The sequence below is a fragment of the Bombina bombina genome, chromosome 1 (assembly GCF_027579735.1).
Source record: "Bombina bombina isolate aBomBom1 chromosome 1, aBomBom1.pri, whole genome shotgun sequence".
NCBI lineage: Eukaryota > Metazoa > Chordata > Amphibia > Anura > Bombinatoridae > Bombina > Bombina bombina.
In genome coordinates this window covers 199,205,747-199,232,939 of record NC_069499.1, presented here as the reverse complement: position 1 = coordinate 199,232,939, position 27,193 = coordinate 199,205,747, and the positions used below count along the sequence as shown (strand labels likewise).

General features: G+C 39.6%; 1 protein-coding gene across 2 annotated transcripts in view; it reads right to left on the bottom strand.

The window, feature by feature from the left end:
- Window positions 1-27,193, bottom strand: part of MAPKBP1 (mitogen-activated protein kinase binding protein 1) — a 569,961-nt gene that overhangs the window by 175,931 nt on the left and 366,837 nt on the right. For both annotated transcript variants that reach the window (XM_053697823.1, XM_053697824.1), the window contains exons 8-9: window positions 26,088-26,270; window positions 14,393-14,553 (exon numbers count right to left, since the gene is read on the bottom strand). In XM_053697823.1, coding sequence (XP_053553798.1) covers window positions 14,393-14,553; window positions 26,088-26,270 — 344 coding nt within the window. The remainder of the gene's footprint in view (window positions 1-14,392; window positions 14,554-26,087; window positions 26,271-27,193) is intronic.

The following is a 27,193-nucleotide window of genomic DNA, read 5'->3' as shown; positions in this document are numbered from 1 at the left end:
AGGATCGGTTGGCAGTGAACCCAGTTTGGTCCGAATGTAGTACATGAGGGAGGAGATGTTTCAGTCGATTAGCTAGCAGTTTGGTTAAGAGCTTATAATCGACATTAAGAAGGGATATGGGTCTATACGAGTCAGTTATTGTGGGATCCCTACCCGGTTTACGTATGATCGTAATGTTTGCGGCTGAAAAATTAGCAGAAGGGACACCTTGCCCTGTAAAATAATGGCCAAATAGCGTAGTTAGCGTTGGGGAGATCAGGTCAGATAAGAGCCTATAGAATTCTGTAGGGAGCCCATCAGGACCAGGGGTCTTCCACAGAGCCAGTGTTTTAATTGTTTGGGCTACCTCTTCTTGTAGGATTGGGGCATTTAAATTATTCATCTGATCCTCCGTTATTTTGGGAAGAGTAATTTTATCCCAAAAATTTTTCTGCGTGTCCTCCTGCGTCGGCTGGGAGCGATACAATTCAGTGTAATAGTTTGCAAATTCTGCCACTATGTCAGCTGGACTGTTCGTCAGTTGGCCTTGGCTTTGGATAGTTGGGACCCCTCTATTTGCTTGTTTAATTTTGACTAAAGAGGCTAGAAACCTCCCAGATCTATTGCCATGCCTCAAATAGTAGCCCTGATTTCGGTTTTGCTGACGTATAGTATTTTGCAATAGAAACATGTCTCTCTCTCGTTTTGCAGCAAAGTAAGAAAGTCTATTAGTGGTGGTGGGGTGTCGGCAATAGCGGGCATAAGTTTTTGCCAGTTGGTCAGTGAAGTGTTCCTCTCTACCGTTGTGAAGGCGCTTCTGTTTAGTAAGGTATGCAATTATGTCACCTCTAAGGACCGCCTTGGCTGTCTCCCACAAAACAGTAGGTGTATCAATGTGGGATCTGTTATTAGTCGTGAAGTCGTCCCATTGTCTCGTGAGGTACATGATAAAGTCAGGTGACTTTATAAGATGATTCGGGAAGCGAAAAACTCTTGTTAGTTGGTTGGGGGGATTGTAAAAAAAAGAGTCAGAAAAATAGGGGCGTGGTCAGAGATGATGATATCAGTGATTTTGGCGTCTGTGACCAATAATTCCAGAGACTCAGAGGTGAGGAATAGATCAATTCAGGACAAAGTATTATGTGATCTAGAGGCACAGGTATAGTCCTTGCCTGTGGGGTTACGTCGTCTCCAAATGTCCTGCACACCCAACGCAGTGTGGAAAGTGTCAAATACTTTAAGGGGGAATACTGTCTTGGCCCTTTTAGTCATGATAGGGGCAGAGCTAGTCGGATCCGTAAACCTATCCAGAGCTGGGTTAGGCGTCAGATTAAAGTCTCCGGCAATAATGAGTTTAGTGTCTAGAAATTTAGCTAGAGAGGTAGTGAGCGTGCGCCAGAATGTGGGTGCTCTGTGATTAGGGCCATACTCATTGCACAGAGTATACCAGTCACCTTGCCATTTTAGTTTAATAATGATGAATCTCCCCTCGGGATCTATCATTAATTCGTCTTTCTGATACTCTAGATCTTTACGGATGAGTATCGCCACTCCCCTGCTAGAGCTATTATAGGGGGCGCTAAGGACTTCTGAAATCCATCTAGCTTTTAATTTATCATGTTCTAGGGCAGTAAGGTGAGTCTCTTGGAGAAACATAATATGGGCTCGAGTTTTTTTAAGATATGAAAAAATAGTTTTCCTTTTAATAGGAGAATTTTTACTGCCATCAAAGACCTACTAGGTATGAAATCTGAGAATAAGGTGAGTAATCCCTACACATCTTTTTAGAGAAAAGTACTGGGGGATGACTAATCTGATATCCCTCGCTATTGTCAGAGTCATGGTATGTAGCCAAGTGCAGCAATAAATACAATAACCAGTGAAATAACACCATACAAACAATGAACAGTATATAAACAGTACAATTCAACATAATACAATACCAGTCCATGGCACATTCTTCATGCGCCATCATTTCGGGCCTTTTGGCCAAGAATGTCAATCCTAACTTGCAGTTTGAAGAGGACCAGTCCCCAAGCAGATTCATCCAGGAGAATCATTCCTAGATGGAGAGGAAGGAGCAGACGGGTCAGTTTCCTGATCCAAAAAGTCCTGCGCTTCTTCTGGCGAGTCAAAGAACTTTAATCCTTTTGTGGTGCGTAGTTTTAGATGAGCTGGGAACATCAAGATGGCTTGACGCTTTTCTTTATGCAGTGAGCTGCACAGAGGGGAAAACTCTTTTCTTTTCGACTTCTGAGGAGTAATCTTGAAAGATATAAAGTCTTTTATCATCATAAAGCAGCATCTGAGTCTTCCTGTAGGCTCTAAGAAGATGGATTTTAGATTGGAAGTTTAAATACTTTATCATCACTCCTCTGGGAGGTGGGTTTTTACCAGTTCCAGCTGGCTTGTCGCCTCCGATATGGTGGGTTCTCTCTGCCTTCAGTGGTAAATGTTCGGCCGGAACTTTCAACAAGCTGGGAAGTGAATGCTCGGCAAAGTAGAGCAGCTCTGAGGGGCGAACAGTCTCTGGTAGTCCCACCAACTGAACGTTGTTCTTACGGGAACGGTTTTCCAAATCGTCAACTTTTTGATGAAGATATATGTTCTGCTGAATCAAATCTTTAATCTGGGTTGCTGAGTTATGACTATCCTCTAGGTCAGAAATTCACTGTTCCGCACCTGCCAGTCTAGAATTGAATTGTTTCACCTCAGTTGTCAGAGTGTCCATCCTTTTCTGAAGATTGTCCAGTTTAGACACAAGTAATGAATTTAGTTGTTGTTCTCCAACTGCAGATCCTGTGTCTGTATGGGGAGGTAGTAGCTTTACAGGCGAGGCAGTTGGAACAGAGTCAGGAGGTGGTTTGGCTTTTTTATCTTGCTGAGCCTTGCTTCTGTTAGACATTTTTAGAGTAGTTAGGTATTTGTCCATACAGATTCACAAATTACACACAGCACTAATCAATTGCTCAGATGAAAACCTAAGACCGTTCACATGTAGGTGTGTAAAGCCCAAGTTCAGGGCAGTTGTATCCAAGTCTCCTCTGCAGTGAGACAGCAGCAGGAGAAGTAAACGAGTGAGTCTCCTCAGATGTTGGCCTGCTAGTTGTCTGCTAGGCCCAGCAAGAAGATAAAAAAAAAATATATATATATAATATATATCTTATCTTATGTGCTCTCCTCCTGCTTTTTATGCAGTATAGGCTGACAAAGGTGGGTCTTTATAGGCTAGAGTATATCTCAGGTTATGTATGCCTATAACTGAGTGACTGTCAGTGTATCATCATCCACACAAGCCTCGCAAATACCCATCATCTTGGGTAGAACAGGGGGATCAATACTGTTCAGCAAATAAGACTAAGAAATGATTTATGACAAATTGTTAAAGTGCCTCTTACAACATGTAAATGGTCTTGGCGTAGTGTTAGACTGTACCCAAAAATCTGAGGGCACCTTAGGAGGGTTGGCTATAGCCAGTACTGCAGTTTAGGGCACTTACAGCAAGTGGTTAAGTAAAATTTTCCTACGTCGCCTAGCTAGCTGTTAAGGCAATTCAACAAAGTCACTGTGCTACAGCTTCTGTTAGATTGTGTTTCTACCTCCTCCTATATAGTGGTGGCACAATATAGAGCTATTTCGTTCCCCCTTGCTACTATCCTGTGCACTTATGAGACTATGCACTTACTTTGTTATTGCGTAGCAAGCAGCGGCAAAATGGCGGCATTCCCGCCTAGTAGGATCCCAGAGTGTTGCAGCTTTTCACAAACGATGGGGCTTATGTATCTCTTAGGTGAGTGCCCGTGCAGGTCTAACATCGGTGTGATCTAAAAGAGCTGTCCCTGCCACAGTTGCGGCGCGGCCTCGCCGCCAAGAATGTCGGTATGTCCCGGTGGGGGAGTAGATGTCTCTGACTGCCTGCGTATCAGTGTCTGGACAGGGTAGTATGGGCTCCTGTCAAGGTATTATCGCCTTTGGGGCTAAATTAAGAGCAGTTGTGTGGGGTTCTGGAGCCGTAATATCGGAGCTCCTAGTCCCAGCCACCGCTCTCTATGCCCACCCACCGGAAGGACCCTTTTTATGCAGACATTGACTGCATAAAAAGAATGGATGACAGTATGTTTAAACACTTGAGAAATCTTTTCTCGGTTGCCTTTTATATAACAAAAAAACAAACAAACAGGCCTTTTACAGATATTGAGGGACTCTTGGAGTTAATTGGCAAATTGGGTCATCAATTGAGAGATGAATACAAAACTGACAAAAAAAAACGCAGAGTTTATTGCAAGCATTGCAGCCGTAATTAGAAAATAACTCATCTGTGAGCTCAAAGAGGCTAAATATGTTAGTTTGATGCTTGATAGCTCAACTGACAAAGCTGGTGTAGAAGAAATTATCTGGTATGTAAGGTACTTAAAAGATAATGGTGTAAAGGAAGTTTTTCTTGCAGCAGTGCCTCTGGAAAACGCAACAACAGATTGTTATTTTAACACCTTTACACGGCTGCTGGAATTATATGGACTTTCTGATTAGCTTACATCCAACAAGCTCATTGGGGTTGGCACAGCAAGTATGATTGGCTCAGAAAGTGGTCTAGTCCAGAGAGCTGCACAAATAATTGGTGTCCACTGTGTTGTCCATAGACTTAATCTAGGTGTACTAAGTTCACTGAGAAACCACACACACATTGAAGACCGTGACTCTGTTCTCAAAACCTTGTACACATTTTATCAGTATTCTCCAAAGAGAATGCAACAACTATAACAAATATCTGCAGGTCTTCACCTAAAATTGTTAAAATTCAAATATTTTCATTCTGTAAGATGGGTTGTTAGCAAAGTAAGTGCACTATCAGCACTTGTAGCGACTGGGAATGTGTAACTTTGCTGCAGATAAAGACCAGTTGACAGTGGTTTGCAAAGAAAATTGACTGATTATAAAGTTATCCACCTGCTTCATTTTCTCTTGGATTACCTTGGGATAATTAAAAGCCTCTCTCTTATTTTTCAAAGGGAGGAACGGTTTCTCAGTTCTGTTGCGTTACATATCAAGAACACCATATCTTCGCTTTGATCCCTTAACATTTCAGGACAACATGAAGACAGATTTATTTCCAACACCTCAATAAAAGGACTATATCAGGATATGCAATTACATGGAATGGGTAGCACTTCAGCTTCCTTTGTTCAGAAAAGGAAAATTAATTCTGGATACTGTTAAATATCTTGAAGAGCGGTTCTTAAGACAAACAAGTGGAACAGTGCACATAAATTTTTTATACATTTGCCTGGCCTACTAGAACTGCTCTTCAGGAGTTTGGAGTCCCTGAAATCAATATATTGGCTAGGCACTTTAGGAATCAAATATCCCCAACCACTGAGAACTCTCTACCATCACTCCTTAAAGGGACACTGAACTAAATTTTTTCTTTCGCGATTCAGATAGAACATGCAATTTTAAGCAACTTTCTAATTTACTCCTATTAGCAAATGTTCTTCATTCTCTTGGTATCTTTATTTGAAAAGCAAGAATGTAAGTTTAGATGTTTGGTGAACAACCTGGGTTGTTCTTGCCGATTGGTGGATATATTTATCCACCAACAAACAAGTGCTGTCCAGGGTTCTGGACTTTCTTTTTCAAATAAAGATAGCAAGAGAACGAAGAAAAATTAATAGGAGTAAATTAGAAAGTTGCTTAAAATTGCATGCACTATCTGAATCACAAAAGAAAAAAATTGGGTTCAGTATCCCTTTAACGAGTGTTATGAATTTAAAGTCCTTGGAAAAGGAAAAGGGCTGGCCAAGCTTTTTCAGCTTGTTCTGTGTAACTCTGTACGCTTTCCTTTCTTGACACAGCTGCTGGGTATTGTATTGGTGCTCCCAGTCTCCACTGTTTGTTGTGAACGAGGGTTCAGTAACATGAATGTTGTAAAAAATAAATCTAGATCATCGATGCAAGAGGAGAGCTTAAAGGGACAGTATACACTCATTTTCATATAACTGCATGTTATAGACACTACTATAAAGAATAAGGTGCACAGATACTGATATAAAAATCCAGTATAAAACGGTTTAAAAACTTACTTGGAAGCTCTCAGTTTAGCTCCGTTGAAAAGGTAGCTGGAAAGCCCACTGCAAGTGGGAAATAAGACACTCCCCCCTCCCCCTTCTTTTGCATATGAAAAGACCATTTACACAAGCAGGAGCAAGCTGGAGAAGGTAGCTGACAGTATTCACATAAAACTTTGGGGCTTGGTTAGGAGTCTGAAAATCAGAGCAATGTTATTAAAAAAATAAGCAAAACTATACATTTAAAAAAAAAAAAAAACATTATGGGCTATATAAATAGATCTACAAAACATTTATGCAAAGAAAAAATGAGTGTATAATGTCCCTTTAAGCGATTTGTTAATGATCACTATGAATGGTCCACCTGTTAAAGGGCCATAATACCCAAATGTTTAAACACTTGAAAGTGATGCAGTATAGCTGTAAAAAGCTGACTAGAAAATATCATCTCAACATCTCTATGTAAAAAACATAATTTATGCTTACCTGATAAATTTATTTCTCTTGTAGTGTATCCAGTCCACGGATCATCCATTACTTATGGGATATTAACTCCTCCCCAACAGAAAGTGCAAGAGGATTCACCCAGCAGAGCTGCTATATAGCTCCTCCCCTAACTGCCATTACCAGTCATTCGACCGAAAACATGCAGAGAAAGGAAAACCATAGGGTACAGTGGTGACTGTAGTTTAATGGAAAAATTACCTGCCTTAAAGTGACAGGGCGGGCCGTGGACTGGATACACTACAAGAGAAATAAATTTATCAGGTAAGCATAAATTATGTTTTCTCTTGTTAAGTGTATCCAGTCCACGGATCATCCATTACTTATGGGATACCAATACCAAAGCTAAAGTACACGGATGACGGGAGGGACAGGCAGGCTCTTTATAAGGAAGGAACCACTGCCTGAAGAACCTTTCTCCCAAAAACAGCCTCCGAAGAAGCAAAAGTGTCAAATTTGTAAAATTTGGAAAAAGTATGAAGAGAAGACCAAGTTGCAGCCTTGCAAATCTGTTCAACAGAAGCCTCATTCTTAAAGGCCCAAGTGGAAGCCACAGCTCTAGTAGAATGTGCTGTAATTCTTTCAGGAGGCTGCTGTCCAGCAGTCTCATAGGCTAACCGTATTATGCTACGAAGCCAAAAGGAGAGAGAGGTAGCCGAAGCTTTTTGACCTCTCCTCTGACCAGAATAAACGACAAACAGGGAAGACGTTTGTCGAAAATCCTTAGTTGCCTGTAGATAAAATTTCAGGGCACGGACTACATCTAGATTGTGTAGCAGACGTTCCTTTTTCGAAGAAGGATTAGGACACAAAGATGTAACCACAATCTCTTGATTGATATTCCTGTTAGTGACCACCTTAGGTAGGAACCCAGGTTTAGTACGCAGAACTACCTTGTCTGAATGAAAAATCAGATAAGGAGAATCACAATGTAAGGCAGATAACTCAGAGACTCTTCGAGCCGAGGAAATCGCCATTAAAAACAGAACTTTCCAAGATAACAACTTGATATCAATGGAATGAAGGGGTTCAAACGGAACCCCCTGTAAAACATTAAGAACTAAGTTCAAACTCCATGGTGGAGCAACAGTTTTAAACACAGGCTTGATCCTAGCTAAAGCCTGACAAAAAGCTTGAACGTCCGGAACTTCTGACAGACGTTTGTGTAAAAGAATGGACAGAGCTGAAATCTGTCCCTTTAAGGAACTAGCGGATAAACCCTTTTCTAAACCTTCTTGTAGAAAAGACAATATCCTCGGAATCCTAACCTTACTCCATGAGTAACTCTTGGATTCGCACCAATATAAGTATTTGCGCCATATCTTATGGTAAATCTTTCTGGTAACAGGCTTCCTAGCCTGTATTAAGGTATCAATAACTGACTCAGAAAAACCACGTTTTGATAAAATCAAGCGTTCAATTTCCAAGCAGTCAGCTTCAGAGAAATTAGATTTTGATGTTTGAAGGGACCCTGGATCAGAAGGTCCTGTTTCAGAGGTAGCGACCAAGGTGGACAGGATGACATGTCCACTAGATCTGCATACCAAGTCCTGCGTGGCCATGCAGGCGTTATTAGAATCACTGATGCTCTCTCCTGTTTGATTCTGGCAATCAATCGAGGAAGCATCGGGAAGGGTGGAAACACATAAGCCATCCCGAAGGTCCAAGGTGCTGTCAAAGCATCTATCAGAACCGCTCCCGGATCCCTGGATCTGGACCCGTAACGAGGAAGCTTGGCGTTCTGTCGAGACGCCATGAGATCTATCTCTGGTTTGCCCCAACGTCGAAGTATTTGGGCAAAGACCTCCGGATGAAGTTCCCACTCCCCCGGATGAAAAGTCTGACGACTTAAGAAATCCGCCTCCCAGTTCTCCACTCCCGGGATGTGGATTGCTGACAGGTGGCAAGAGTGAGACTCTGCCCAACGAATTATCTTTGATACTTCCATCATTGCTAGGGAGCTTCTTGTCCCTCCCTGATGGTTGATGTAAGCTACAGTCGTGATGTTGTCCGACTGAAACCTGATGAACCCCCGAGTTGTTAACTGGGGCCAAGCCAGAAGGGCATTGAGAACTGCTCTCAATTCCAGAATGTTTATTGGTAGGAGACTCTCCTCCTGATTCCATTGTCCCTGAGCCTTCAGAGAATTCCAGACAGCGCCCCAACCTAGTAGGCTGGCGTCTGTTGTTACAATTGTCCAGTCCGGCCTGCTGAATGGCATCCCCCTGGACAGATGTGGCCGAGAAAGCCACCATAGAAGAGAATTTCTGGTCTCTTGATCCAGATTCAGAGTAGGGGACAAGTCTGAGTAATCCCCATTCCACTGACTTAGCATGCACAATTGCAGCGGTCTGAGATGTAGACGTGCAAAGGGTACTATGTCCATTGCTGCTACCATTAAGCCGATCACCTCCATGCATTGAGCTACTGACGGGTGTTGAATGGAATGAAGGACACGGCATGCATTTTGAAGCTTTGTTAACCTGTCTTCTGTCAGGTAAATCTTCATTTCTACAGAATCTATAAGAGTCCCCAAGAAGGGAACTCTTGTGAGTGGAAAGAGAGAACTCTTCTTTTCGTTCACCTTCCATCCATGCAACCTTAGAAATGCCAGTACTAACTCTGTATGAGACTTGGCAGTTTGAAAGCTTGAAGCTTGTATCAGAATGTCGTCTAGGTACGGAGCTACCGCAATTCCTCGCGGTCTTAGTATCGCCAGAAGAGCACCCAGAACCTTTGTGAAGATTCTCGGAGCCGTAGCCAATCCGAATGGAAGAGCTACAAACTGGTAATGCCTGTCTAGAAAGGCAAACCTTAGATACCGGTAATGATCTTTGTGAATCGGTATGTGAAGGTAAGCATCCTTTAAATCCACTGTGGTCATGTACTGACCCTTTTGGATCATGGGTAAAATTGTCCGAATAGTTTCCATTTTGAACGATGGAACTCTTAGGAATTTGTTTAGGATCTTTAAATCCAAGATTGGCCTGAAAGTTCCCTCTTTTTTGGGAACCACAAACAGATTTGAGTAAAACCCTTGTCCTTGTTCCGACCGCGGAACCGGATGGATCACTCCCATTAATAAAAGATCTTGTACGCAGCGTAGAAACGCCTCTTTCTTTATTTGGTTTGTTGACAACCTTGACAGATGAAATCTCCCTCTTGGGGGAGAGAATTTGAAGTCTAGAAGGTATCCCTGAGATATGATCTCTAACGCCCAGGGATCCTGGACATCTCTTGCCCAAGCCTGGGCGAAGAGAGAAAGTCTGCCCCCCACTAGATCCGTTCCCGGATCGGGGGCCCTCGATTCATGCTGTCTTAGGGGCAGCAGCAGGTTTCCTGGCCTGCTTGCCCTTGTTCCAGGACTGGTTAGGTCTCCAGCCTTGTCTGTAGCGAGCAACAGCTCCTTCCTGTTTTGGTGCAGAGGAAGTTGATGCTGCTCCTGCTTTGAAATTACGAAAGGAACGAAAATTAGACTGTCTAGCCTTAGGTTTGGCTCTGTCTTGAGGCAGGGCATGGCCTTTACCTCCTGTAATGTCAGCGATAATTTCTTTCAACCCGGGCCCGAATAAGGTCTGCCCTTTGAAAGGTATATTAAGCAATTTAGATTTAGAAGTAACGTCAGCTGACCAGGATTTTAGCCACAGTGCTCTGCGTGCCTGAATGGCGAATCCGGAATTCTTAGCCGTAAGTTTAGTTAAATGTACTACGGCATCTGAAATAAATGAGTTAGCTAACTTAAGGGCTTTAAGCTTGTGTGTAATCTCATCTAATGGAGCTGATTCAAGTGTCTCTTCCAGAGACTCAAACCAAAATGCTGCTGCAGCCGTGACAGGCGCAATGCATGCAAGAGGTTGCAATATAAAACCTTGTTGAACAAACATTTTCTTAAGGTAACCCTCTAACTTTTTATCCATTGGATCTGAAAAGGCACAGCTATCCTCCACCGGGATAGTGGTACGCTTAGCTAAAGTAGAAACTGCTCCCTCCACCTTAGGGACCGTTTGCCATAAGTCCCGTGTGGTGGCGTCTATTGGAAACATCTTTCTAAATATCGGAGGGGGTGAGAACGGCACACCGGGTCTATCCCACTCCTTAGTAACAATTTCAGTAAGTCTCTTAGGTATAGGAAAAACGTCAGTACTCGCCGGTACCGCAAAATATTTATCCAACCTACACATTTTCTCTGGTATTGCAACTGTGTTACAATCATTCAGAGCCGCTAACACCTCCCCTAGTAGTACACGGAGGTTTTCCAGCTTAAATTTAAAATTTGAAATATCTGAATCCAGTTTGTTTGGATCAGAACCGTCACCCGCAGAATGAAGCTCTCCGTCCTCATGTTCTGCAAATTGTGACGCAGTGTCTGACATGGCCCTAATATTATCAGCGCACTCTGTTCTCACCCCAGAGTGATCACGCTTACCTCTTAGTTCTGGTAATTTAGCCAAAACTTCAGTCATAAAAGTAGCCATATCCTGTAATGTGATTTGTAATGGCCGCCCAGATGTACTCGGCGCTACAATATCACGCACCTCCCGAGCGGGAGATGCAGGTACTGACACGTGAGGCGAGTTAGTCGGCATAACTCTCCCCTCGTTGTTTGGTGAAATATGTTCAATTTGTACAGATTGACTTTTATTTAAAGTAGCATCAATACAGTTAGTACATAAATTTCTATTGGGCTCCACTTTGGCTTTAGCACATATAGCACAGATATCTTCCTCTGAATCAGACATGTTTAACACACTAGCAAATAAACTAGCAACTTGGAAATACTTTTCAAGTAATTTACTATAATATGAAAACGTACTGTGCCTATAAGAAGCACAGAAAAAGTTATGACAGTTGAAAATTAATAAACTGAAAAGTTATAGCATCAAATCTTTGTAAAAAACACAATTTTAGCAAAGGACTGCTCCCATTAGCAAAGGATAACTAACCCTGAAAGCAGAAAAAATAAATAAATACAGAAATAAACGTTTTTTTATCACAGTCAACTACAATCTCACAGCTCTGCTGTGAGTGATTACCTCCCTCAAAACAAGTTTTGAAGACCCCTGAGTTCTGTAGAGATGAACCGGATCATGCAGGGAAGACAAACTTCTGACTGAATTTTTTGATGCGTAGCAAAAGCACCAAAAAAGGTCCCTCCCCCTCACACATAACAGTGAGAGAGATCAGTAAACTGTCATAAATTAAATAAAACGACTGCCAAGTGGAAAAAAATAGTGCCCAAAACATTTTTTCACCCAGTACCTCAGAAAATTAAACGATTTTACATGCCAGCAAAAAACGTTTAACATTAATAAATTGAGTGTTATTAAAAAGCCTGTTGCTAGTCCCTGCAAATTAGGCTAAAGTTTTATGCATACAGTATAATTCCAGTGAAGTGCCATTCCCCAGAATACTGAAGTGTAAAATATACATACATGACAGCCTGATACCAGTTGCTGCTACTGCATTTAAGGCTGAGTTTACATTATATCGGTATGGCAGAATTTTCTCATCAATTCCATTGTCAGAAAATAATAAGCTGCTACATACCTCTTTGCAGATTAATCTGCCCGCTGTCCCCTGATCTGAAGTTTACCTCTCCTCAGATGGCCGAGAAACAGCAATATGATCTTAACTACTCCGGCTAAAATCATAGAAAAACTCAGGTAGATTCTTCTTCAAATTCTACCAGAGAAGGAATAACACACTCCGGTGCTATTATAAAATAACAAACTTTTGATTGAAGGTATGAAACTAAGTATAATCACCACAGTCCTCTCACACATCCTATATATTCGTTGGGTGCAAGAGAATGACTGGTAATGGCAGTTAGGGGAGGAGCTATATAGCAGCTCTGCTGGGTGAATCCTCTTGCACTTCCTGTTGGGGAGGAGTTAATATCCCATAAGTAATGGATGATCCGTGGACTGGATACACTTAACAAGAGAAAAAGAAAGGTATTTTACCTCAAAAGTTTCTCAGAAGCCACATCCCATTGTAAAGGACTTCTAAGCAACAAATCACTATGTATGTCCCGGGACAGCGGAAGGAGCGAGCTTTCATGCACACTCATGTTATTTCCCTATTCAGTGTAAGGAAGTTTACAATGAAATCTCATGAGATCACAGTAAAAGAGTTCATGACCTCAGCACTGTTGATGCTGATTGGCTGCTGTTCATTTCTTCATTTTTTTATTTATTTTTTTAACCTGCAGCTGAGCAGTAACCGAGTATAACTTTTTACACAGAATTTACTCTGCTGAGCTGAGGAAATTGTGAGGTAAAATATCTTCCTTTTTTACATAGAGATGCTCAGGTGATATTTTCCTGTCAGCTTTTTAGAGTTATGCTGCATAATTTTTTAAGTGATTTAGCATATGAGTATTATGTCCCTTTAAATAATTTGATCCAGAAAGGGACGGAGACGTCCAGTCTGGCAGAAGATAGAGCTTTCCGATGTAGTTATCATATAAAGGGTACCTTCTGAACATTTCAGGTAACACATAGGCAGTAAATACTCACTTTTCAAAAGGTGTTTACGGCACTACCTGGGGGAGGGGGGTATTATTGTGGTGGGAGTTGGGGGGTTTCGGTTTGTTTTTACTTGAATATACTGTCCGAGACGGGTGGCTTCTTTTACAGGACCTTTGATAACCACAGCCACAGTCGTTGACATACATATTTGTATTGCTGTATTTATTTGGAATACTGTTTGAGGTTTTCTTTTCTTTTCTTTTTTCAAATTCTGTAAATCAATAAAAATTATTTCAACTAAATAATTTGATCCATCAAAATCAGTGAACCATTGGTACTTTACCTCTAAGACTGTTCGTCATGTACACAGTCACAAAAAGGCCAGTGAAAAATAAAAGATGCACTACTTTTGTTTGTTTAAGGTTCATTTGCACTGTCAGTGATTTGCTTTGTATCATATTTTTACCATATTATCTTACTATAGACTTATTGTTTTTGTCTGGGAAGTCTTCATTTGACAAAAGGAACAAAAGGGCACCTCATGTAGCCATGTTGTATGAGGGGGCCCCTTCTTTCTTTTTGTCTTTTATGCACAGGTTGACCTCTTCACCTGTGGTTTTCAAGTGGAGCAGCCTCTCAGTGCTACCTAGAACATGTTCACTATACAGACAGATTTGTTTTATATCTTTTTACTTGAACCCTTTATAATCAGACACATATGTATTGTGTTCAGATTCTTTTGTAGTGTAATCCACATTATATGTTTAGATTAGTACATTTTAGACATTTGATTTTTTTTATATAATATTACTTTATATATCATATTTAAATCCACCTTTTTCATCACAGTAGAGGTTGTGCGCCCTCACTGTAAAACCAATATTTTTACTGCTCTTTACATCTTTTTTGTTTCACAAAGCCTTCGTTTGCACTGTTAAGTGTGGTCTTGTTTTAAAACTGTTTTATTGTCATTTATTAAACAATAAATGTGAAGTGTGATAGATTTCTGGGCTAGCTCCTAGATTTTGAACATATTTGTCAAGCACTGTATTAGAGAATACATAGGAAGTTAGTGTGCACATGTCTGGAGAAAAGTATGCAGTTTTGCAATGTAGAATATTATAAAAAGTATTCTTGCAAAACTACTGGAATATGGTGATCGTGACGTGCACACTCCTGAGCTACCTACCTGCTTTTTAAAAAAGCATACCAAGGAAATCTAACATCATAAGTACATTGGAACGTTGATGCTTTTTGAAATTGTACATCATATACAAAAAAAAAAAAAAAGTGTTTCATGTTACTTTCAATGATAAAGTAATTCTGTTTTTCACTTTTTTCCCTGTCAGGGCACAATGTAGTTGTGGGCCTCACCTTGCTTCTGTTACGGTAGCAATGTCAACCCCAAGGCGATGAGGCTTTGGCATGGTGCTGAGAAAGTGTAGGTTGTTAGGGTTGAAGATCCGCACTGTCCCATCAGCACAGCCGCAGAAGATATAGTCTTGGTTAACCAGGATGCAGCTTGCCATTGTGGTCTAGGTGTGAAAGGAAAGACATTATAAAACAATAGCATTCACTAGCTAAGAACATATTCTTAAAGGACCAGTCAACACATTAGATTTGCATAATCAACAAATGCAAGATAACAAGACAATGCAATAGCACTTAGTCTGAACTTCAAATGAGTAGTAGATTTTTTTATAACAAATTTCAAAGTTATGTACATTTCTACTCCCCTTGTACCATGTGATAGCAATCAGCCAATCACAAATGCATATACGTATAGTCTGTGAATTCTTGCACATGCTCAGTAGGATCTGGTGACTCAAAAATTGTAAATATAAAAGACACTGCAGATTTTTTTTAATGGAAGTAAATTGGAAAGTTGTTTAAAATTACATGCTGTATCTGAATCATGAAAATTTAATTTAACCTGAGTGTCCCTTTAAGTACAAATGGGCAGATATTTCCCCATATCACCCTTAGATACTACTAAAAGGACACTGTTCATATATTGAAATACACAATGAATGGGACTTGCACACACAAATAAGTATAAGTGATTGGTAATTATATAAAATGATTCTATAAAAAACAGATTTACAGATAAATCATCTTTGCCACACTAAGTAGAATATATACCGTTGGTACATAGCCTGTAACCTACTCATGATAGGGTTCACAAATGGCAAAACGTATGAGGGAAGATAGAACCCTTGAGAGGCATGAGAATTGAAAAAGCACTTTAAACATGAATTTAGAGACTGCCCAAAAGAACTACCTTACAACAAATAAGTAGACCAGACAGAATGATGTAAGCAACTCTTCGTCTGGAATAATAAGCAACTCATCTGGCTAAGAAAAACAAGGTTTTATTTTTTTACACGTAAAATAAGTAGATGGGACTTCTTTGCCAAAAAAAAAATCATGATACACAGGTTATAATCTTTATTAGATCTCTTGATAATCTTAACATAGCACTTGCACAAACAAGACAACAACCAACAATAGTGAACCTGTATTTATCCACAGAGTGTTACAAGAAATGTTCTAAATTATTTAGTAAATCGTCTTTTTTTCCTATTATTCTAACCTTGGGCTGTATCTAGGTGAGTGGTATTATAAAGTGAGCAAGAGAGTGATTTGCAGGGATATATTACACTATTTTGGGTTTTCAAAGGTCTCTTTCTGCTCTCGAGTTTTATATCAGATCTGTGGATTAGAGATGAATAAACACTGAAGCAAGAATCACCCACATAGATCTGGAAGTTTTTACCTCATGTACTGTTTTATGTTTCTTAAATTGAAGACAGATTCACTCATATTAAATTGTGATAATGTATTGTTATTTATTTGTTTATTCATGTGTATATTTGTATTCAGTTAACTGTGACCACAATTACATATATGATTTTCTGATTAAAACCAGTTTCACATCTAATTGATTTTAGCAAGTTGATTTAAAGGCATATCAAGGGATATTTTATGTTACCCCAGCACCTGTATCAATTTATATGTATCATGATAGTAGGCTAAATATATACACATAAGAAACATATCCAACACTGTCACAGAAGGTCAAGGATTTCACAAATGTGGCTGCTGAGTTGCCAGAATTTGCATAAATCAGCATTAACTCATGCAGTGCTAATCTCAGCACAAGGAACACACATATACTGCTTCATTACAGCAGAATGTACAGAACAGGATGGACAACAGAGGAATAGATTTTGGTGTTATGTAGATATAGAGGTTTCCATATTCTAGATTTGAATACAAAGAAATATAACAATGGGTAGGTGGGGGCAGAAATATACAATGTAAACTATTTATATTCATTGTGATATAACAGAACAGAATATATTTCTTCATAACTTTGCAGCTGGTGTGTAAAGAGAAAGGAATGCGTTTCCAGGCTTCCACCTGAGAGTTCAGAAGGGGAAGCATCTGCTTCAATTGCCCAAGAGGCTGAAACTATTATCCAGGCAGAAACGTTACTCTTTGCTAGGGAAAGACCACTACAGTAGCCCTGTGGAATAATAAAATATATTTTCGTTAAAATAAATGAAATAGGATGGAGAGGGAAAGTACAAATATCTCCCAGTCTATATGGTGTATTCACTACCTTTCTTATTTGGACAATAAAAGGGTAGGATTATATCCGTAGAAGAGTAAAAGTCTGAGACAAACAGGAAAAAAACTCTGGAACATTACATACAGTAACACTGCTTTGTCCTTAAATAAACAAAAACAAAATAAAGCTTCGAGCATTTCAGAATATCTTTTGACAAAGCTAATCGCTACCAAGAAGATAGTTTTCAGCTTCAAAAAATGTAAAGAAACCTAAACTCCTTAGGATCTACCTATGACAACTGATACATTAACAGATCTCTTTGAAGGATAGATGTGAGCCAGTGCCTGAGAAAACTGCTTAACCACAGCTCGTGCTGTAATCCTGTAATAGCTGGGACAAAATACTAGAACTGATACACTGTGCAAAAGATGGCATAGCTTTATGTTTGATGTTTAAGCAATAAGCACTATGCTGAATCACTGAATACCCCAAATTCGATAGCAAATTAAAATTTAAAGTAAAAAAACAAAAACATAAAAAATAAAAAACCTAGAGTAGGAATATCTGTTTGCAGCAACCGTATCCAATCGGAAACCAGGCCATAAAAGTTTGCATCTCATGATTGTGATTAATTTCCAAAGTGCAGCATCAAGGTGCAATCTTCAGAAATCAAAAGGTAGTACTACACAGGGGAAGACTGAGCAGTTGGGCAATAGGACCTGAGCAGAGGGCTTGGCCCTTAAGAGGGCTCCATGGGGTAATCTCTGTGTGTTTATACTCACAATCACATTTAAATGAGCTAGTGCAGCAGTGACAGTTGAGCTACTCTTGGAATTGTGACTGAGGGAGTGGGCAGCGGTAGGCAAACATTTTTAGTATGGGACCAAACACACAATTGACAGCTGTGCTAGTGGTTGTGAGCTGGGGAAGAAGGCAGATCAGAAGCTACTGCAGTGGTGCCAGCTGTGCTAAGAGTAACTAAGTAGTTAAGAGTGGGTACTCTGTACCTGGAGTGGTGGCCCTGTGCATGGATTGGAGGTATGTTGTTCTTGGGGGACTTAGTGTGTAGGGCCCTGGATGGAGGGTGTGTGCCTGTGGGGGCCCAGGATTATGGGGTCCCTTATGTTGTGGCTGAAGCAGGCAGTTAGTTGAGGGAGAGGCATCTAAGGCAGGGTGGGGCCCTTCCCAAATCATTCCTAGGGTCCCTGGTTGATCTCATTCCACCCCTTGCTCTACTGCTAGTTGTCAGGAAACGTCATGCATCTTCTCTTTGGAAGAGTTTCCAAAGTTTTTGGTATTGAATATGAGTCTTAAGAGGACAAATCTCTTGGCTTAGGGTCAACTGGATTTTCTATAGGTTTCTGAATTTCTGCAGTGAGTGGTATTGGTAACTTAAGTCAACCAACCAACCACAAACAATTACTACAGTGTCACTGCAAACTGGAGATATTGCACAACTGTCTACCTCTAGAATATTGAAGTAAGCATATTTGAAGTCTATAGAAATCAGAAATGCATTAAGATAAATTTGTTTAATAGCAGTTACAATTAAAAAAAAAAAGTCTGCTTTTCCACAAATCACTTCATTGGTAACCACTTGAAATGATATCAAGTTCACATTTATTTTAAACTGAAATAGAAAATATTTCTGCCCAGTTAAGTGATGCAAAAACCTTTGCACAATAAAAACATAATTTATGTAAGAACTTACCTGATAAATTTATTTCTCTTTCATATTGGCAAAAGTCCATGAGCTAGTGACGTATGGGATATACAATCCTACCAGGAGGGGCAAAGTTTCCCAAACCTCAAAATGCCTATAAATACACCCCTCACCACACCCACAATTCAGTTTCACGAATAGCCAAGTAGTGGGGTGACAAAATGAGTAAAAAAAAAGCATACAAAAAGAGGAACTGGAAATAAAATTGTGCTTTTATACAAAAAACATAACCACCATAAAAAGGGTGGGCTTCATGGATTCTTGCCAATATGAAAGAAATAAATGTATCAGGTAAGTTCTTACATAAATTATGTTTTCTTTCATGTAATTGGCAAGACTCCATGAGCTAGTGATGTATGGGATAGAAATACACAAGATGTGGGAGACCACAGAAGTGTCACTAGAAAGGGAGGGATAAAATAAAAACGGCTATTTTCGCTGAAAAAATTAAATCCACAAAGAAAATAAGTCTCTCATAAATTTCACATAAATTTCAAGAAAAAAAAACAAATCATAAGCAGAAGAATCAAACTGAGACAGCTGCCTGAAGAACCTTTCTACCAAAGACTGCTTCAGAAGAAGCAAATACATCTAAATTGTAAACATTTAGCAAATGTATGCAAAGAAGACCAAGTTGCTGCTTTGCAAATCTGATCAACTTAAGCTTCATTCTTAAAAGCCCAATAAGTGTCAACTGATCTAGTAGAATGAGCTGTAATTCTCTGAGGTGGAGACTGTCCCACCTCCAAATAAGCCTTGCGAATCAAAAGCTTTAACCAAGATGCCAAAGAAATGGCAGAGGCTTTCTGATCTTTCCTAGGACCAGAAAAAACAACAAAGACTAGAAGTCTTTCTGAAATCTTTAGTAGCTTCGACATAATATTTCAAAGCTCTTACAACATCCAAACAATGTAAAGATCTTTTAAGAGTATTCTTAGAACTAGGACACAAGGAAGGAACAAAAATTTCCCTACTAATGTTTTTAGAATTCACAACCTTAGAAAGGAATTTAAACGAAGTCGGCAAAACAACCTTATCCTGATAGAAAATCAGAAAAGAAGACTCACAAGAGAGACAGACAATTCAGAAACTCAGAGATAGAAACTGAAGAGATAGCCAAAAGAAAGAATACTTTCCAAGAAAGTAGTTTAATATCCAAAGAATGCATAGGTTCAAAAGGAGGAGGAGCCTGCAAGGCCTTCAAAACCAAATTAAGACTCCAAGGAGGAGAGATTGATTCAATAATAGGCTTGATACAAACCAAAGCCTGAACAAAACAGTGAATATCAGGAAGTTTAGCAAGCTTTCTGTGACATAAAACAGAAAGAGCAGATATTTGTCCATTTAAGGTAATTGCAGACAAACTTTTATCCAAACCATCCTGAAAAACTGTAAAATTCTAGGAATCTTAAAAGAATGCCAAGAAAATGTATGAGAAGAACACCATGAAATATAGGTTTTCCAAACCCGATAATAAATCTTCCTTGAAACAGACTTACAAGCCTGTAGCATAGTATTAATCACTGAGTCAGAGAAACCTCTATGACTAAGCATTCAATTTCCATACCTTCAAATTTAGTGATTTGAGATCCTGATGGAAAAACAGCCCTTGAGACAGAAGGTCTGGCCTTAAAGGAAATGGCCAAGGTTGGCAACTGGACATCCGGACAAGATCCACATACCAAAACCTGTGAGGCCATGCTGGTGCTATCAGAAACAAATGCAAATGTTCCAATATGATCAAGAAGATAACCTTTGGAAGAAGAACTAGAGGTGAAAAAAATGTAAGCAGGTTGGCAAAACCAAGAAACTGCCAATGCATCCACCATCTCCGCCTGAGGATCCCTGGAAAGGTACCTGGGAAGCCATCAGATCTATTTCGGGGAGACCCCACATCTATACAATCTGACAAAATACATCTGGATGGAGAGACCACTGCCCTGGATGTAAAGACTGATGACTGAGATAATCCGCTTCCCAATTGTCTACACCTGGGATATGTATTGCAGACATTAGACAGGAGTTGGATTCCGCCCAAGAAAGTATTAGAGATATTTCTTTCATCGCAAAAGGACTGCGAGTCCCCCCTTGATTGACATATGCCACAGTTGTGATATTGTCTGTCTGAAAATTAATGAATAATTTGCTCTTTAATAGAGGCCATGCCTGAAGAGCCCTGAAAATAGCACAGAATTCTAAAATATTGATTGGTAACATCGCCTCTTGAGGATTCCAAACTCCTTGTGCTATCAGAGACCCCCAGATAGCTCCCCAACCTGTGAGACTTGCATCTGTTGAAATCACAGTCCAGGAAGGACAAACAAAAAAGAGGCCCCTTGAAGAATCAGATGATGGTCCAACCACCAGGACAGAGAGAGTTGAATGTTGGGATATAAGTATATCAACTGTGATATCCGAGTATAATTCCTACACCATTGAATCAGCATGCAAAGCTGCAGAGGACTCATGAAAACGAGCAAAGGAGATTGCGTCCAATGCTGCAGTCATGAGACCTAGAACTTCCATGCACATAGCCACTGAAGGGAATGATCAAGACTGAAGGTTTAGAAACCAATTTCATTATTCTCTTGTCTGTTAAGGACAGAGTCATTCATCTCTTGTCTGTTAAGGACAGAGTCATGGACACTGAATTTATCTGGAAACCTAAAAAGATGACCCTTGTCTGAGGAATCAAGGAACTCTTTGGTAAATTGATCCTCCAACCATGCTTTTGAAGAACCACCACAAGTTGATTTGTGTGAGATCCTGCTGAATGAAAAAATTCAGTACCAAGATATCGTCCAAATAAGGAAACACCGCAATACCCTGCTCTGATTACAGATAGAAGGGCACCGAGAACCTTTGAAAAGATTCTTGGAGCTGTTGCTAGGCCAAATGGAAGAGCAACAAAATTGGTAATGCTTGTCTAGAAAAGAGAATCTCAGAAACCAATAGTGGTCTGGATGAATCGGAATGTAAAGATATGCATCCTGTAAGTCTATTGAGTACATGTAATGACCTTGCTGGACAAAAGGCAGAATAGTCCTTATAGTCACCATCTTGAAAGTTGGGACCCTTACAAATTGATTAAAAAACTTCAGATCCAAAACTGGTCTGAAAGAATTTTCCTTCTTCGGAACAATGAATAGATTTGAATAAAAACCCAGACCCTGTTCCAGAATTGGAACTGGTACAATTACTCCCGAAAGCTCTAGATCTGAAACACTTCAGAAAGACCTGAGCTTTCACAGGATTTGTTGGAACGTGAGAAAGAAAAAATCTTCTCACAGGAGGTCTTATTCTGAAACCTATTCGATAACCCTGAGAGACAATATTCTGAATCCAATGATTTTGAACGGAGCCTGCCCAAACGTCTTGAAATAATTTCCCTGAGAAATTTGTTTAGGATCTTGAGATCTAAGATTGGTCTGACGGTTCCCTCTTTCTTCGGAACCACAAACAGATTTGAATAGAAGCCTTGCCCCTGTTCCTCCTTTGGAACTGGGTGGATCACTCCCATAACTAGGAGGTCTTGAACACAATGTAAGAATGCCTCTCTCTTTATCTGGTTTGCAGATAATTGTGAGAGATGAAATCTTCCTTTTGGTGAAGAAGCTTTGAAGTCCAGAAGATATCCCTGGGACACAATTTCCAACGCCCAGGGATCCTGGACATCTCTTGCGCAAGCCTGGGCGAGGAGAGAGTCTGCCCCCTACTATATCCGTTAGCAGATCGGGGGCTGATCTTTCATGCTGTCTTAGAGGCAGCAGCAGGTTTTTTGGCCTGCTTTCCTTTGTTCCAAGCCTGGTTAGGTCTCCAGACCGGCTTGGACTGGGCAAAATTTCCCTCTTGTTTTGTATTAGAGGAAGTTGAAGCTGCGCCACTCGAAGTTTCGAAAGGCATGAAAATTAGGTTGTTTGGTCCTTAATTTGTTGGACCTATCCTGAGGAAGGGCGTGACCTTTTCCTCCAGTAATATCAGAAATGATCTCCTTCAGTCCAGGCCCGAAAAGGGTCTGCCCCTTGAAGGGAATGTTGAGAAGCTTAGACTTTGAAGTAACGTCAGCTGACCAGGATTTAAGCCATAGCGCCCTACGCGCCTGAATAGCAAAACCTGAGTTCTTAGCCGTTAGTTTGGTTAAATGAACAACGGCGTCAGAAACAAATGAATTGGCTAGCTTAAGAGCTTTAAGCTTGTCAAGGATATCATCCAATGGGGTTTCTACCCTTAAAGCCTCTTCTAAAGACTCAAACCAGAAGGCCGCAGCAGCAGTGACAGGGGCAATGCATGCAAGGGGCTGGAGAATAAAACCTTGTTGAATAACATTTTTCTTAAGGCAACCCTCTAATTTTTTGTCCATTGGATCTAGAAAAGCACAACTGTCCTCGACAGGGATAGTTGTCCGCTTCGCTAGAGTAGAGACTGCTCCCTCTACCTTAGGGACCGTTTGCCACAAGTCCCGTGTAGCGGCATCTATGGGAAACATCTTTTTAAAAACAGGAGGGGGAGAGAACGGTACACCTGGTCTATCCCATTCCTTAGTAATAATTTCTGAAAACCTCTTAGATATTGGAAAAACATCAGTGTAAACAGGCACTGCGTAGTATTTATCCAATTTACACAATTTCTCTGGGACTACAATGGCATCACAGTCCTCCAGCGTTGCTAAAACCTCCCTAAGCAACATGCGGAGGTATTCAAGCTTAAATTTAAATGTAGACATATCAGAATCAGGTTGAAGTGTCTTCCCTGAGTCAGAAAAATCACCCACAGATAGAAGCTCTCCTTCTTAGGCTTCTGCACATTGTGAGGGTATATCGGACATAGCTACTAAAGCGTCAGAGAGCTCTGTATTTGTTCTAGCCCCAGAGCTGTCTCGCTTTCCTTGTAACCCTGGAAGTTTGGACAATATTTCTGTATGAGTATTATTCATAACTGCCGCCATGTCTTGTAAAGTATACGCAATGGGCGCGCTAGATGTACTTGGCGTCCCTTGAGCAGGAGTTATAGGCTCTGACACGTGGGGAGAGTTAGTCGGCATAACTTCCCCTTGTCAATTTCCTCTGGTGATAAATCTTTTAAAGCCAGAATATGGTCTTTATAACTTATAGTAAGATCAGTGCATTTGGTACACATTCTAAGAGGGGGTTCCACAATGGCTTCTAAACATAATGAACAAGGAGTTTCCTCTATGTCAGACATGTTTAACAGACTAGTAATGAGACTACCAAGCTTTGAAAACACTTTAATTAATGTGAAAAAGCAGAATATAAAAAACGGTACTGTGCCTTTAAGGGAAAAAAACAAACACAAAAACTGCAAAACAGTGAAAAAAGCAGTTAACTCTATGAAATTTTTACAGTGTATATAATAGACTAAAATAGCATTGCACCCACTTGCAAATGAATGATTAACCCCTCAGGTTCAAAAACTAAGCAAAAAAACGGTAAAAACCGTTATAACAGTCACAAGCAAACTGCCACAGCTCTACTGTGGCTCCTACCTTCCCATAAAATGACTTTTTTAGGCACAAAAACCCTTTACAGAGGTCCAATATGACAGGGGACTCCTTCAGGGAAGCTGGATGTCTCAGAATGTAAAAAACAACTGCGCAATTAGAGTGTGAAAATAGGCCCCTCCCACCATGCACTCAAAGTCAGAGGGCCTTAAAAAACTATTCCTAGGAGTAAAATAACAGCCATGTGGAAAACTAGGCCCCAAATAAAGATTTATCACCTCAGTAAAAAACGTTCCTTTATATATATAACGTTTTACATACTAAGCCATAATAGAAAGGAATATGAAAATTACCCTTTACTGCAAGCATGATGCCAGTCGTTATTAAATCAATGCAATCAGGCTTACCTTAACTATATCAGGCACTGTCAGCATTTTCTAGTTCTTATCCTCTAGAAAAAAAATATACTGAACATACCTCAGGGCAGTTAAATTCTGCAGGCCGTTCTCCCAGCTGAAGTTTCCCCATACTCTTCAGTTATGTGTGAGAACAGCAGTGGACCTTAGTTACAACCTGCTAAGATCATCAAAAACCTCAGGCAAATTCTTCTTCTAATTTCTGCCTGAGGTTAAAAAACAGTACAACGCCGGCACCGTTGAAAAATAAACTTTTGATTGAAGATAAACTACATTAATTCACCACATCTCTCTAGCTACTTCCCTTGTCGAGAGCTGCAAGAGAATGACTGGAGGTGGCAGTTAGGGGAGGAGCTATATAGACAGCTCTGCTGTGGGTGATCCTCTTGCAGCTTCCTGTTGGGAAGGAGAATATCCCACAAGTAATGGATGAATCCGTGGACTGGATACACCTTACAAGAGAAAAGCAAATAGCATAGCCCTCTGAACATAAAGTAGGCAAGGAGCATATAGGAAGTGGGGTAAAATAAAACTAAATAATTTTGGCACCAAGTATGACTCATAACGCAAAAGGAAGTTGAGACATTTTTTGGGGCCAACAAACATACGGAAAAGACACAACTAGCGTTTTAATAAACAATTTCGGGCCAAACAACCTAGCGTCAACTAAGATGCAAGAAATGACAAACTTGTGTCATTACACAACGCAAATTAGCGCCAAAAAAATACTTGTGCCAAGAATGACACAATAAATAGCATTTTGCTCCCTCGCGAGCCTAATTTGCCCGAAAGTTTTAAAGAAAAAAACCAAGTCAAATAAAAAAAAAAAGACTATACCCCTAGTAAAACAAACTTCCTAAAACATGATTCCTATAACGAAACTGCCAGATCGCAAAGGGAAATACACCTAGACCTCACTCATGGCAAATATAAGTAAAATACATATATTTAAAACTTTATACATAAAGTGCCAAACCATAGCTTGAGAGTGTCTTAAATAATGATACATACTTACCGAAAGACACCCATCCACATATAGCAGATAGCCAAACTAGTACTGAAAGCTATCAGGAGAGGTAATGGTATACAAGAGTATATCGGCGATCTGAAAAGGGAGGTAGGAGATGAATCGCTACGACCGATAACAGAGAACCCTTGAAAGATTTCCCGTGAGAGAAACCATAAAATCAAATAGGCGATACTCTCTTCACATCCCTCTGACAAACACTGTACTCTGAGAGGAATTGGGCTTAAAAGCGCTTATCACAGAAGAAATCATAATAAAAAAATAAATTAAAAAAAGCACAAACTTACTTCACCACCTCCATAGGAGGCAAAGTTTGTAAAATTGAATTGTGGGTGTGGTGAGGGGTGTATTTATAGGCATTTTGAGGTTTGGGAAACTTTGCCCCTCCTGGTAGGATTGTATATCCCATAAGTCACTAGCTCATGGACTCTTGCCAATTACATGAAAAAAATAGGAGCTATATTTAAGTTTGTTAAAGTTTGTCAGTGGTAAATTCTGTCCATCACCGTATAGGATGGGGTCTCTCGCTAAAGAGTGTTCGGTAAAGAAATTAAAATATTTTTTTAAATTTAAAAAAACAGCTTTCTTTATAAAATGTCTATTCATGTATTGCTTACAAGAGAGCTATTCATACCTCTGCTTATTTTATTTTTTAAATATATGACATTCAGATAGTTAGCAGCATTACACATTGAATAAGAAATGCAAGCTGGATTTTTTTTTAAATTATTATTTAATTCATTCAACAACATGGTAAAAAAAAAATGAAGAAAATTTCATAAATGAACAAAACCAATTTAATAGAATTTTAATAGAATTCATTATTGAGAGAATTAAGTCCCTTCCTATGCATAATGTGTTTCTCACTCACCCTGAGTTCCACCCACTTATCTAGCAGCCTCCGGTCATTAAATTCACACAACAGTCCTGAGGAAGTGATGCAGAACGTGCTGCTAGATTTCTTTCCTTTGCCACAGGCCACATCGGTGAAGAAGTTATTCCTGAGCTCTCCCAGCAGACCAGAGCGTCCCAGAAGAGGAATGGTAGAATTGACCTTGAAATATGAATAGTAATAATCAAGTAATGCAACATGACATCATTATTCAGTGTCAGTGATGTACACGTCCATTCTGTATGTATCCTACTACTCTGGAGAAAAGAGACTGTTGGCTTCAAGATAATCACCTACTCTTCCTCAGTCTAAAGTAGTCAGTTATTTTACAGCAGTAACTTTAGGTGACTATCTTCACTATTGAAATACTATTTTTACAAAAATGTATAATCACATTTATAGACTTGTAGCTGTAACCTGCAGTGCCCCTCATTGTCTCTGCAAACTTTGGAGAAGTATTAATGAATGTTTACACTGTACTCACTCAAAAAAAAAAAGTATATAATAGTAACGAAAACCCCAGTGCAAATATACATGATAATGTATCCTATTTAGGCTAAAATCTACCAAGAATTACCTAGAGTACATCTATAATAACTCCAAAAACATAAATAATGGCAGCTCTTTTTGTCTTGGTTTCCAAACACATTACAATTCAGATCTCAATTTAGCTATAACATAAGAGAAGAGCCAAGTTAAACAAAAATAGGAAAATATATATGAAGTTGAGACAGTGTAGGATTTCCAATGGAGATTTTTTGCAATGAATTTCACATACCTTTAGAGACGTTAAAAAAAATATGTGAATAAAGACTAATTTAAAAAAATTGAAAAACATGGCAGCTAATTAATTTGATATTGGTAATGAATAACTAACCTGTTTGACAGCAGAATGAACGGTTAATATCAGTAAACAACTTGGATGTGCATTAATTATAATTTTAAACATCTAAGGACTTAAAATAAAATTAAAAAAAATGCTGATGGCTGTATTTAAGAACAAGTTTTAATTTAAATGTGTTATTTAAATGGAAACTAAACCCAATTTTTTTTTCTTTCATGGTTCAGATAGAAGATGCAATTTT